Genomic DNA, 14786 nt, shown 5'->3' with positions numbered 1-14786 from the left:
GTAGTGAGTGTACAGCTTGTATAACGGTGTAAATTTGCTGTCCCCTCAAAATAACTCAACACACAGCCATTAATGTCTAAATCTCTGGCAACAAAAGTGAGTACACCCCTTAAGTGAAAATGTCCAAATTGGGCCCAATTAGCCATTTTTCTCCCCAATGTCATGTGACTCGTTAGTGTTGCAAAGTCTCAGGTGTGAATGGGGAGCAGGTGTGTTAAATTTGGTGTTATCACTCTCACTCTCTCATACTGGTCACTGGAAGTTCAACATGGCACCTCATGGCAAAGAACTCTCTGAGGATATGAAAAAAGAATTGTTGCTCTACATAAAGATGGCCTAGGCTATAGGGAGATTGCCAAGACCCTGAAACTGAGCTGCAGCACGGTGGCCAAGACCCTACAGCGGTTTCACTCAGAACAGGCCTTGCCATGATCGACCAAAGAAGTTGAGTGCACATGCTCAGCATCATATCCAGAGGTTGTCTTTGGGAAATAGACGTATGAGTGCTGCCAGCATTGCTGCAAAGGGTGAAGGGGTGGGGGGTCAGCCTGTCAGTGCTCAGACCATATGCAACACGCTGCATCAAATTGGTCTGCATGATCGCCATCGCAGAAGGAAGCCTCTTCTAAAGATGATGCACAAGAAAGCACACAAACAGTTTGCTGAAGACAAGCAGACTAAGGACATGGATTACTGGAACCATGTCCTGTGGTCTGATGAGACCAAGATAAACTTATTTGGTTCAGATGGTGTCACGAGTGTGTGGCGGCAACCAGGTGAGGAGTACAAAGACAAGTGTGTCTTGTCTACAGTCAAGCATGGTGGTGGGAGTGTCATGGTCTGGGGCTGCATGAGTGCTGCCAGCACTGGGGAGCTACAGTTCATTGAGGGAACCATGAATGCCAACATGTACTGTGACATACTGAAGCAGAGCATGATCCCCTCCCTTCGGAAACTGGGCCGCAGGGCAGTATTCCAACATAACAACCCCAAACACACCTCCAAGACGACCACTGCCTTGCTAAAGAAGCTAAGGGTAAAGATGATGGACTGGCCAAGCATGTCTCCAGACCTAAACCCTATTGAGCATCTGTGGGGCATCCTCAAATGAAGGGTGGAAGAGCGCAAGGTCTCTAACATCCACCAGCTCCATGATATTGCCATGGAGGAGTGGAAGGGCACTCCAGTAGTAACCTGTGAAGCTCTGGTGAACTCCATGCCCAATAGAGTTAAGTCAGTGCTGGAAAATAATGGTGGCCACACAAAATATTGACACTTTGAGTCCAATTTGGACATTTTCGCTTAGGGGTGTACTTACTTTTGTTGCCAGCAGTTTAGACATTAATGGCTGTGTGTTGAGTTATTTTGAGGGAACAGCAAATTTACACTGTCATACAAGCTGTACACTCACTACTTTACATTGTAGCAAAGTGTCATTTCTTCAGTGTTGTCACATGAAAAGATAGAATAATGCCCCGTACATACGAGCGGAATTTCCGTCTGAAAAATCTTGGATGGTTTTTCCGACGGAATTCCGCTCAAGCTTGCCTTGCATATACATGGTCACACAAAAGTTCTCTGAACTTTTGACCGTCAAGAATGCAGTGACGTACAATAATACGATGAGCCGAGAAAATGAAGTTCAATGCTTCCAAGCATGAGTCGAATTGTTTCCGAGCATGCGTGGTTTTTTGCACATCAGAATTGCATACAGAGAAACGGAATTTCCGATAGGAAGGAAAAATAGAGAAGCTGCTCTCAATCTTTTGCTGGCGGAAATTCCGCCAGCAAAAGTCCGATGGAGCAAACACATGAATTTCTGACCAAAAGCTCACATCGGACTTTTGCTGGCGGAATTTCCGCTCGTGTGTACGGGGCATAAGATATTTACAAAAATGTGAGGGGTGTACTCACTTTTGTGAGATACTGTATATATATATACACAGACGCGTATATTATGTACATGTGTATGCTCGCCCAAGCCTCTGACTTTCATTATTTCGCTGCTATGGGCTCTAGCCGCAGATCTTTTGTAGACCTAGCAATGCCCCTGAGGGCGACAAACTCATCATGGCTCTCATCTGTGTGTACATTTTCATAATCCTTTTTTAGGGTAATCATAGATCTTTCAACGATAAGTCCTAGTCCTTCAACTCTGACCACCCCGTGGGCATGAAGTGGATGGTAGTCCACTGCTTGTTTCTCACTGTGTAACAAGCAATGGTAATAGATATTACAGTTTAAAGGGAACCAGAATTCTCTAATTGATGTTTGCATTACTATCCAACAAGCCAAAAGAAGCACCGAAAGCATGTTCCATGTCAATACATTGTATACATTTATATAGGAACAGAGCACATTCACATCCATAGGCTTGCGCACAGGGTGTGCCAGGCGTGCTTGTGCAGTTTGTGAATGAACAGGAAGCTGCTTAGCACAGGGCACTTTCCATTCATTCACTGTCTTGTGCAGCTGAGGCTGCAGGGAAAAAGACTGGGGGATGTCTGTCCTCAGTCCCTTTCTCTGTCTCAAACGTGAGACATCAAGGGTCTATTTATAACCTTGATATTTTACCAAAGCCCTCCAACAGGGCTCCTAAAAAAAGAACTGTAAAAAAAATAAAAATATAAAAATATATTATTGCAAAAAATAAACATAATGGTAAAATAAAATAACAAAAATAAAATAAAATAAAAAATTACTGACACCATCCACTGCCTTACTGACACCACCTACTGCCCTACTAACACCTTCCACTGCTCTACTGACAGACCCCATCCACTGTCCTACTGAGACCAACCTCTGCCCTACCGACCGACACCAACCACTGTTCTTTTGTCACAAACTTCTGATCTACCTAATACATTTTAGAATGCTTGTTTACATTTATTTTTACGAGTTTGTATGTGCCTGTGTATACACACACACATGTCTGTGTTTGCTTTGGGGTGCACACCCTAATGCAATAGGCGATGCACACCTATGTTCACTTTAATGCCTATCCAGGAAGAAGCTTACAATTGATTGTCCCTATCACAATCATACATACAGATTCATACACTGGAGCTAATTTGAGTCAGGGCCTGTGTTGACAGACTTGGGGCTTGTGTCCATGACCTCAGTTTGACATCAGTATTGAATGCTTTTCAGATTGTTCAGAATTCATTAGCTGATGTATTTGACCTGTCCGTCAACACAGGGCTTTACACAGTTACTTGCCCATTTCAATTTAAAAAACAGGGGCATCTAGAGGAAGTCTATACAAACATTAAATTGCTCAGTAAATTCCCATAAGAGAATGCAAAACCAGCTTTACGGAGGTCAAATATACCTAGTAATGAATTCTGAACGATCTCAGAAGAGTCTCAAACTGATGTTAAACTGATGCCAGCAAAGCAAGCCCCAAGCCTAAAAAAAGTTGAATTTAGAAGGTACTGTATAGCAGTAACACACTGTTGCTATTCTGCATGTTTCATAATAACCCACTGGGTAGTTTTTAGCTATTTAAAAAGGTTAAAGGTCCATTTAACAATGCTCATTGTTAATATGATCAATTTCATTCTATTTCCCCAGATTTCCAGTGAGGCTCTTGGGAACATCAGAACTATTGCTGGAATTGCAAAAGAGAAGCTGTTTATTGAAATGTATGAGGAACAGTTGGAAGCCCCCTACAGAGCGGCAATCAAAAAAGCCAATGTTTATGGAATGTGCTTTGGCTTTGCTCAGTGTATCGTTTTTATTGCAAATTCAGTGTCTTACCGATATGGAGGATATCTGGTAGAGGCAGAAAATCTCCATTACAGCTTTGTGTTCAGGTACTTAATTTATTTAAACATGCTGAGTGTCCTAAAGCTGCAACAGTGCCCCTGCACAGAGAGGCCATTGTATTGCTGTGGCCCCTGTGGAGACCTGGGAAATCAAGAGAAGAAATCTCACAGAATAAACTTAAATTGCAGTTTAAGGTGGATCTACACTATATTACCAAAAGTATTGTGACGCCTGCCTTTAAACACACATGAAATTTAATGGCATCCCAGTCTTAGTCCGTAGGGTTCAATATTGAGTTGGCCCACCCTTTGCAGCTATAACAGCTTCAACTCTTCTGGGAAGGCTTTTTAGGAGTGTGTCTATGGGAATGTTTGACCATTTGACTACAGTAGCACCTTAATCTGGTTCCTTTTAGTTTCTAAAAAAAAGCTATTTTTGAGGTAGCATTAACAGCGACAAATGTGTAATTTCTTTAAATTGTAATAGGCCTGCTCTAACTGGAAGATTATGGCCTATAGTTCACTGTAGCTGTCCCTGCTCTTATGCCACTTACACACGAGTGGACTGGTCCGACAGACCGAGTCCGGTGGACAATTCGACCATGTGTGAGCTTCATCGGACCTGCAGCGGACATTTTTGGTTGAAAATCTGACGGACTTTAGATTTGGAACATGTTTCAAATCTTTACGTCGGAACTCTGCCAGACCCAGTTCCTATCGATAAGTCTGCTCGTCTGTATGCTAGTCCGACGGACGAAAACCGACACTAGTGCAGCTATTAGCTACTGGCTATCAACTTCCTTATTTTGGTCGGGTTGTACGTCATCACGTACGAATTTGTCGGACTTTGGTGTGATCGTGTGTAGGCAAGTCCGTTCATTGGGAAAGTCCGTTGGAAGTCCGCCGAAAGTCTGTCTGATAATCCTTTGGACCAGTCCGGTCGAAAAGTCAGCTCGTGTGTACGCGGCATTACTGATTAAAAAAAACTGTCCTGACGATGACCAATTTCTATCAAGTTCTCAACAAAAATTTAGAGACTGCAGATGATGCAAGAGTGTAAAATTGACCAGCAGCTGGACACTTATAATGAGGGAGAATTTGCCAAAATGTACTAGAGAAAAAAGTGCAGGCAGGTGTTCTACTACAGCAATTAAGAGGCTGCAGATGATACATTGGTTTAAACTGGCCAGCAGCAGGACAATTTTAATGGCCAAGGCTAGGTCCAAATTACTAGAGATAAAGAACACAGGCTGGGGCTTTACCACAAGAACTAAGATACTGCTAATGCTACAGTACCGTAAAACTAGCCAGCAGCAGGATAGTTTTAATTATGGTTAATAGTCCTAAATGATATATGCCTAATATTTAATGAATGCATTTAATAAATAATTATATAAATAATTTAATACATTTAATTTAATCTATGTGGATAGAGGAGGTGCAGTGATTATGAGTGTTATGAGGCGAAGTGAGGTAGGTGCACACAATTCTTCTACTTAGGTTTTTCTTTCAACGATACAGCTGTATGCTGAGAGCAAAAAAGCAGCCCCAGGAACAGATAGTTACTAACAAGTAAATGAGGCACCTTGAGCACCTCAGACTTAGAAAAAGACCTGTGAACATAAAATGAAAAGAAAAAAAATAAATGAAAACCCCAAAATACTACCTCTGAAATAAAGGCCCACAAAAGCCTTACAGAGACAAATCAGTTTAATCTAAAGTAAAGGCTATATGAGCATAAAATAAAAAAATATTACCCCAAAATACCACCCCCTGAAATAAAAGTCAATTTTTTTTAAAGGGAATCTTTGCAGTAAAGAAGAAATTGCTATAGACTGACCCTAATTTCACCTTTTGCAGTTTCTATGCAGTTTTTCAGCTTTACATATGTTTTCCCTAAAATGACTTCCAATTCACTGACTCTACCCCCCCTTTTATAATGAGGGAGATGGCTTAACCAAAAGTCCCGTTATTGACTTTTCTAAGCCTGTTGATCATAGTAAGTGCGTTACAATTTAAAGAAAAATCTCCTGGGCGAATCTGCTTTTAACTAGGCTGGTACTGTGAATCTCAAACTTGCAATCTCATATCCGCAATCTCATATCCACAATCTCAATCTCACATCCCATTTTAATAAACTCATGATAACAATCATTTGACAAAGTTGTAGAATTTGGCTGCACTTGTTATGTAAGGCTGCCTTGCAAAAGCTAGTTCATCAAGTTGCCCTATTCAAATAAATAATGCTTTATGTTTGATTCCAGGGTGATATCTGCAGTTGTAACCAGTGGAACTGCCTTGGGAAGGGCATCTTCTTATACTCCAGATTATGCCAAGGCCAAAATATCTGCTGCACGTTTTTTTAAACTGGTGGATCGTGTTCCAAAGATTTCTGTATTTAGAAGCGATGGAGAGAAATGGGTAAGAAGCTTTTTTAAAATACCTATAATCCAGTTCTTAATAGAACTCTAGGCAGCTCAAAAATGTTTGAGTGTCCAGAAAATCAAAAGCTATGTAAAATATGCTGTAGCCATAAACATACAAATAAATGTCTTCAGTTGCCATATACTGTACATAGATCATATTTAATGATGAAGATAAAAATTTGAGCTGAAACACCAGTAAAAAGAAAATATTTTCCAGCTTTTACTGTCACTAACTGTGCTGTGACAGCATGGTGTGTGTTAGTAGTCATATGTATAATACCAATTCCTTATATGAGTAAAATGCAACTTGAAATCAGAGGAAACCTTTCTGATCTTGGGACCATTACATTTCTTAAAATTATCTTTTTTTTATAAATTTTTCATGTGAACATAGCTGTAATTTTTTGATTACTAAATTCTAAATAACTTAGCACATTAGACTAATGTGTTTTTTTTTAAGTAGTGCAAAGACTGATATGTAATAAATGGTCACCCAGTGCAACAAATCTATTTTCACCATTTATCTGTTTACAGCAAACAGGTTTTTTTCTTCAATGGTTATGATGGGATACTGCACTTTGCATATTGCTTCATGTCTTTAAGTACGGATGTTAAAGAGGACCAGTGCTGTGTAAACTGAAAAAGGCAATTGAAAGCCAAAGGACTCTTCACTGGTAGAGCCTGTGGTCTCCCTGCCTCTGACCTTTTTCTATTAATGACCTACCATGCCTTGTTTCACATTGTGTCTCTGTGTGGAGGCACCCATTTTGGTAGAGCAGAAGGGTTTTGCTTACTCATATCAAAGCTGCCCCACAATGACTGGTGAGCTGATGGAGTTATATTCAGCAAATGGCAGCGGAAGTGAAGGAAACACAAATCCACAGAATGAATAAGGCAGAAGCAAAGAGATCCTTTTACTACAGGTCCTCAGGTATACTTTTCTCTATGGCAAGCTTCTAGGAGAATATTAGCTAGCATAGTAGTGGCATCACAACTGCTCATGCCAAATCTAAGCAGAAGCCAAAAGCAGGAGTGGAAGAAAAATGACTTAGGAGGGCCATACATGGAGCAAATTTCTTTCCTGCAATCTTGGGTTGCAGGAAAGACATTTGCTTGATTCCCCAGTCAACACAGACAGTGCTGATGCAGGCATCCCTCTTGCCAGGCCATTGTCTTTTCCCGGTGAGGGGGAGAGGGTGAAAGCTGTCCCCGGCGGGAGAAGACAGTGATTATTGTTAGCGGCTATAGCAGCTACTAGCGATTATCATAGGTAAAACCTGACATGCTGGTTGTACCCAAGTTTATCGATCGATCAACTTGGTACATTCAGCCTGCTCATACACGGTTAGAATCTTGGCTGGGTTTCTGCTGAACTGGCTGAGATTCGAGCCATATATGGCCTGCCTTAGATGAATTCATCCTCCAGGTATACAACTGTAATGCCGTGTACACACGGGCGGACTTTTCGGCATCAAAGTTCCGACGGTCTTTCCGACGGACTTTCGACGGACTTTCGAACGAAAGGACTTGCCTACACACGATCACACCAAAGTCCGACGGATTCGTACGTGATGACATACGACCGGACTAAGATAAGGAAGATGATAGCCAGTAGCCAATAGCTGCCCTAGCGTCGTTTCCGTCCGTCGGACTAGCACACAGACAAGCGGATTTTTCGACCGGACTCGAGTCCGTCGGAAAGCTTTGAAACATGTTCCAAATCTAAAGTCCGTCTGATTTTCGACTGAAAAAGTCTGCTGCAGGTCTGATGAAGCCCACACACGGTCAGATTGTCCGACGGATTCGTCCCGTCAGACCAGTCCGGTTGAAAAGTCCCCCCATGTGTACACGGCATAACACTATATTTTTTAGAGTAGTCATTAAACACAATTCACATTTTCTAAGGCTACGTTCACACTGGAGCCGCCCGAGCGTTAGCACTAAAGCGCTGCTCATTTTGACGGCGCTTTAGCGCTGTTTAAGCAGCTCTTTTTGGCCGATAGCGGGGCACTTTTAACCCATGCTAGCAGCCGAAGAAGGAGTTGCGGCGCTTTTCAGGTGCTACGGAAGCGTTGCTCATTCATTTCAATGGGCAGGGCGTTTTTTTTGGAGCGCTGTATACAACGCTCCCAAACCGCCCCAAAGATGCTGCTTGCAGGACTTTTTCTAACATCCTGCAAGCGCACTGCCCCAGTGTGAAAGCACTCAGGCTTTCATATTACGGCAGAATGCGAGGTAGTTTTCAGGTGCTTTACAGGCACTATTTCTAGTGCTAAAATGCCTGAAAACTGCCTCAGTGTGAAAGGGGTCTAAATATTTAAATAGCAAATATTTTCTTTTGAGTATAGGTCCACTTTAATGCCAGCCAATATTCACAAGATCACAACTAGCATGTAAGTGTACTGAATAAGACCCTCTAAGCCTGGGATATGCAATTAGCGGACCTCCAGCAGTTGCAGAACTACAAGTCCCATGAGGCATAACAATACTCTGACAGCCACAAGCATGACACCCAGAGGCATGATGGGACTTGTAGTTTTGCAACAGCTGGAGGTCTGCTAATTCCATATCCCTGCTCTAAGCTATCCCCAGTGTAGTATAAAAGTTGCCTTTATTAATATACCAGTTGAAATACATATATGGGAGCTGTTTTAATTGCCAAAGGATTTGTAACTTTGTCCAGTCAGTCCTGATGTTTACACAGCACTCACAGACAGAAGGGTTGGGTTTGTGACCTCACGTTTCTCTGCAGCAGTTAAAGTCGTTATAAAGGAAAAATATGTTTTACCTTAAAGTGATTGTAAAGGTTTGCTTTCTTTCTAATAAAAATAACAAACTAGTTAAACTTATCTGCTCTGTGCAAGGGTTTTTCACAAAGCAGCCCGATCCTCCTGTTCTGGAGTGCCCCGCCGGTGCTCCTGGCTCCTCCCCTTCATTGGGTGCCCCCACAGAAAGCCCCCGAGTCCCGCTGCTGTGTCCATTAACACAGACAGCTGGACTTAGCCCCACCCCCTGCGTCACTGGATTTGGTTGATTTTGTTGACAGCAGTGGGAGCCAATGGCTGCTGCTGCTATTAATCTGTCCAATGAGGAGAAAGACAGCGGCTGGAGCTGCTGGGTTCATGCACATCGCTGGATCAGATGGGTAGGAAAAAAGGGGGGCCTTGAGGGCAGCAAAGAAGGTTTTCACCTTAATGCATACAATGCATTAAGGTAAAAAACCTTGAGACTTTACAATCACTTTAATGCATTCTCTGTATTAAGGTAAAAAAAAGGTTATAATAGTCAGCCCCCTCTACCCCCACTACTCACCTGAGCCCAATTTAAATACAGCGCTGTGCACTTCTGCAGCAACTCTTCTCTCCTGTCTCATAGGCTTGCCTGAGAGCAGCTGGACCCACCATTGACTCCTGCTGCTGTCATTCAAAACTTGTGAGCAGGGGATGGAGTCAAGCCAGACTGTCCGGCTCACGATCGAGCCCGGCTCAGGATCGAGCCAGCTGTTTCCTATGGGAGCAGTGGCAGCCCATCTATTAGGGGACCCCGAGCGCCACCCCCTCTATCCATGGCCACCACCCCCTCCACCTTCTAGTAATGCGGTAATGCAATGCTCTATCCATCGCTGCTGCCACCCTCTATTCATGCGTCCAGCCCCTTTCAGGACGCGGGGCGCCTTAATTACAGTGGTGGGGGTGTTTTTTTTAAAGCACCTGATTAGAGCCAGAGGCTTTAATAGGCTTCAAAATAGGTGCGGCTCGTGGTTCAGAGCATTGCGCTACTAGCCCACCCAGGTGTTACAACAGCGAATATTGATTGCAACACTGATCCTCCTCCTGGCCAACCAGGAAGAGGGTCTTATACCTGTCACCCGATTGGCTTAAAGGACAGACGATCATATTGGACGCCTAGGAGGAGGGGAGGGGATGCACGACAGAAGAAAGGAGGAGGGAGGAGGAGAAGACACAGGAGCTGCTACCCGATGCCCTGATGCCCCCCGCAGCCCGATGTCCACTGATCCCCGTCGCTCCTTGATGTCCGCTGCTTCCTGATCCCCGCCACTGCCCGCCACCTAAATGTGGTAAGAGGACCGACTGGCAGACAACGAGCGGGGGGGGGGGGTCTTTGAGGTGCCGGGGGGGTGGTTGTTTGCCACCCCCCCAAACAAAAAAAACATGTATGGTATCAATGGGTGGGGGTGGGAGCCAGGAGTGTCTGCGGGGACCCAAGAAGAGGAGGATTAAGACTGTTCTATGCATAACCATTGCATAGAGCAGGTAAGTATGACATGTTTATTATGTTCATGACAAAAAAAAAAATTAAAGCTTTACAATCACGTTAAGCAATACTGCCTGGTCACCTCCTTTCCTCCTGCCTCTCATTGGACCCTGATGAGGTTGCTATTCACTTCTCTCCTCCTGTCAGCATGTTCCTTGTCACATCACGTGCGGCCCCTTACTAACTCAGAGTTCTACTATACTGTAAAAGGGATTACAAGAAGCTGATATCAAGACTAATTTAGGTACTTAGGTATGTAGTCATTAAAAAAATTTAAAAACAACTTGCCTGTTTTAATTGGTGCCATTTTAACATCTTCATGGAGTTCAGCTTTAATGAACCATGCTCTAAATGTAATTCTGTCAGACACCTAAACACTGGCAAGTGAATAATAATTATATTTATTACCATTTCCAGAACAATTTCAAAGGAGGCATTGAGTTCATTGACTGCAAGTTTACATATCCCACCCGTCCGGATATCCAAGTACTGAACGGCCTCAATGTTTCAGTCCAACCTGGACAGACATTGGCCTTTGTGGGCAGCAGTGGTTGTGGCAAGAGTACCAGCGTTCAACTTCTTGAAAGGTTTTATGATCCTGACCATGGCAAAGTGGTAAGTTGAATATATAAGTTTGTCAATGGGGTATTACCTCAGCTGAGAGTTTTTCTAAGGTAGAGGTGGGTACCGTCATCCATATAATATAGAAAGAGGAGCCTGGGGTCACCTCAGAAGTGCCCCTGGCAAAGAGGAGAAGGATTTAGATCTTGGTACCTCAAGGACATAAACAAGAATATATATTTTTTTAAATAAAATGTAATAATGTATAGAAGATAAAAACATTGTGGAAAAAACCACATTGTCAATAAGTGTTAAATACAGTCAATAGTTACAGCCATGTGTACTACTTAGACATTGTAGAAGGGATGGAAATGACCCCCAGTGTTGAAATGGGGTATCAGATATGATGCGTCTTGGCGATTGTCCTTTACTAGTTACGCAGCAATTGCTGCTTCTTCAGAAAGAGCCAGTCATAAGCATCTATTGAAATAAATCATGATCGTAATTTCATATTTAAAAAGTTGTTTATAAGATTAGTACATACTTAAAGACAAAAAAAAGGTTATTTTCTTTAACATCAGGCAAAACTGATATGGGTTCTGAGAAAAAATATATGCATTGCTTACCCTAAAAAGCTGCGGCAGTAGGGCAGCACAGTCAGAGGCACCCTAAGGCGTTTCCCCCCACAGAGGACGCGAGAAGCACTAGGGACCACTGAGTTCTAGATTTACAAAATTTATAGGTAGTGTGGTATATCATCTATCAATTATTTATTAAGAAGTTTAGGATACAAAGAAAGATAGATAGAAAAAAGAAAGAAAAAACAGAATGGCAAGGTAGCAAAGGGAAAAAGAAAGGAAAGAGGGGGGGGGGGGATGGGGTGAAGAAAGAGAAAACACAAGGGAAAGGGGAGGAAGAGGGAAGGCAGGGTTAGGTGAAAAGCGAGAGGTGATGATTGAAGGTTGAAAAGATTGATATATTCAATATGTTTAGTAACCAACCTATTGTGTCAGAGTATCCAATATAGCGCCCCGGGGAGAGATGGTGCGATTTCAACTGATTGTTGTTAGCAGAGTGTTGCCAGACAGTTGTTAACTGGTTAGTGTTTAGATAGAGATCTTCTCATAAAGTATATCTCAGCAAGATCACAAGCCCCTGATGGATATACATATTAATCAGTAGGGAAGGGAGATTTATACTGTATAGTTGGATATATGTATAATATCTCGGTTACTGCTGATAACGCTACGTCCGTGCTTGATGCTAATCTTAGCACCACTTGCACGGTAGCAGAGGATCAGCACACGTATACAGCTAGTGTTCAGTATGGTAAGACTCATTGTTTGTTGTTCCTGCATCCAGTTATGACGTTGCTGGATTCTCGCGCACGCGCAGTGACCAAATATGGGATGCGGCCATCATCCTGGTGGGGATGGATTGCCACTCACTAAGGAGTGTCTCCCCTCCCTGGAGAGGCGCATGCCTGCCGCTGGGGGGAGCTATACCTCAAGATGACACAAGCTGCAGCTAATCCTGAAAGCAATGCATAATATTTTATTTATGACATTTTATAACTTTGAATAACATTAGGTTAGAAGATGACCAGGTTATAGAGATTAAACATGGCCAGCTTACTAACAAAATTACAAACATATATAGAAATGTTAACATGTTAACTCTGCATCGATTAATCAATATTGTAATGTTAGATGAATTTGATTTCAAATTGGAATCAGGGAAAGAGAGTTGAATGAGTGTATCTCACTAGAGTAGCATTATCTTCCTCGTACTGCAAGGACAGGAACAGGTCCAGCATGGTCAAAATATAAGGATATTTAGACCATAATTATAGAAATGCTTTGTATGTGTGTGAAAGGAGGTATATTAGCGTTTATTCGCTCAATCCAAATAGCTTCTTGCTGTAGGATTTTGTGATCTTAGTCGCCTCCCTGCAAATCTTCAGGGATCACTTCAAGCACCACAAATTTAGCTACTTCAGGCTCAAATCTGTGGTGCAAGCCTATGTGATGGCCTACTCTAGTGATTTTCCGTTATAATATAGAATAATATAAGTGATCTCCTATTCTTTGTTGGAGCTCTCTGATGGTTTTGTCCACATAAAAAGCATTACAGGCGCAGACCATCAGATAGATAACTCCTCTTGTGCTGCAGTTGGCATGAAATGCAGGTGTAAATAATTCTCCGTTGGGAACAGTAAAAATTTTGTACCCTCCTGTATCCAAGGACATCGTGCAAATTGACCACAGCTAAAAATGCCACAAGGGTACCCTGGTAGTGGCTGCTTGTTAATTTATCTCTCAGTGAAGTTGCCCTGCAAAATACCAGCTCTAGGGTTGGTCTGAAATACTTTTTGAGGATCTGATGATCGGTCAATATATGCCAATGATCAGATAGGCAGTTTCTTAATTGGTTATGATGGACAGAGAATTTAGTTATAATTTTAACTGTTTCTGGTTGTTTACTGCGAAGAGGACCATATAAGAGCTCTAGTACATGCCAGGGGTTTGTTATAGGCTTTTCTGAGGTTAGTTCGAGTATTGCCTCTTGTTAGTAGGCGTTTGCGTAGGGCAGAAGCCTTGGTGTAGAATATATAAGTTTAATGTTGGACTAATGTAGAAAATTTAGACGCTGTAGATATAGGTTCCAAGACAGGTATATATACCTGGCCTGTGTCTAGACCATCTGGCTCGAAAATGAGGACGACAATCATGTGATGTAATGTCTTACAAACCTGCCATTATCGAACTACTGCAGGTCTTTTTCTCTGCACAGTTTCATAATACTTTGTCAGTTCTTCAATACCCTTTCATTTATGGATTAACCTTTAAAAGACAAGCACACTTGTTAACTGGTAAAACTCAACCCCACCCCCATCCGTCTCAGTAGGTGCACAGATACAAAAGCTTTCGCAATACAATATAAACTAAAGCTGGTTTACATTGCTGAGTCAGCATATTGTACATCTAGGCTCGGGTGGCATTGCCAGAATATTCATTTATACGTGTATTTGCTCAGGTGACTGAGAGAACATGTGGGGTTTACTATTTCATTGTATTTGTTCTTCAAATGGTCCTTAATGACAAAATAAGTAAATAGTACAGCGTTCTCACACATTCTAATGTCTAAAGTATGGGTTCATTATATACATTATAATTATATATATATATATATATGCACACACACATCTTTCTCTGTCTCTCTTTATCAGGCTTTGACCTTGGTCCTCTTGACCCTGTAACAGTGTCCCTGTTTAGAGTTGCCACCTCATCCCTTTAAACCTGAACACATATTAATTACACAGGTTCTGAGTCTAATTTCATGCAGATAAGGCACCAAGTGAGTTTAATTATCACCTTAATCAGCCACAGAGCCTGTGTAATTAATATGTGTTTGGTTTAAAAGGGATGAGGTGGCAACCCTATCTCTGTTCCGTAAACACTCTGTACCTCTGCTGGCACTCTCTTTTACAGCTTCCTTGCTGCTCCAGCGTGCAGGCTTGGGCCCTCCGTCTGCTCTGTGAGACTGTATTGTGCAGACATGTACGCTTCTCCCTTGCACACCAGGACTCCTCGGGAGGGTGGAGCCCAGAACCTTGGTCCTGTCTCTGCTAAAAGACCCACACACACCTGAATGTTGAGTGTGCTGGCTATCCTTAAATCCTGGTCCCAGAATTGGACATCCCACCCAGATCGCTATGAAATCTCCAGGCTCCAGTTCCCCAACTGGCTTTTACCAA

The 14786-nt window shown here is 42.5% G+C and overlaps 1 protein-coding gene across 2 annotated transcripts in view; it reads left to right on the top strand.

Annotated features, from left to right (window-relative positions):
- LOC141147030 (bile salt export pump-like) overlaps positions 1-14786 on the top strand; it is a 108546-nt gene that overhangs the window by 82406 nt on the left and 11354 nt on the right. For both annotated transcript variants that reach the window (XM_073633998.1, XM_073633997.1), the window contains 3 exons: positions 3574-3815; positions 6032-6188; positions 10886-11083. In XM_073633998.1, the coding sequence (XP_073490099.1) occupies positions 3574-3815; positions 6032-6188; positions 10886-11083 (597 nt within the window). The remainder of the gene's footprint in view (positions 1-3573; positions 3816-6031; positions 6189-10885; positions 11084-14786) is intronic.

This window comes from Aquarana catesbeiana, linkage group LG06 (assembly GCF_042186555.1).
Source record: "Aquarana catesbeiana isolate 2022-GZ linkage group LG06, ASM4218655v1, whole genome shotgun sequence".
NCBI classification, from domain to species: domain Eukaryota; kingdom Metazoa; phylum Chordata; class Amphibia; order Anura; family Ranidae; genus Aquarana; species Aquarana catesbeiana.
This window is presented reverse-complemented; position numbering and strand designations above follow the sequence as displayed.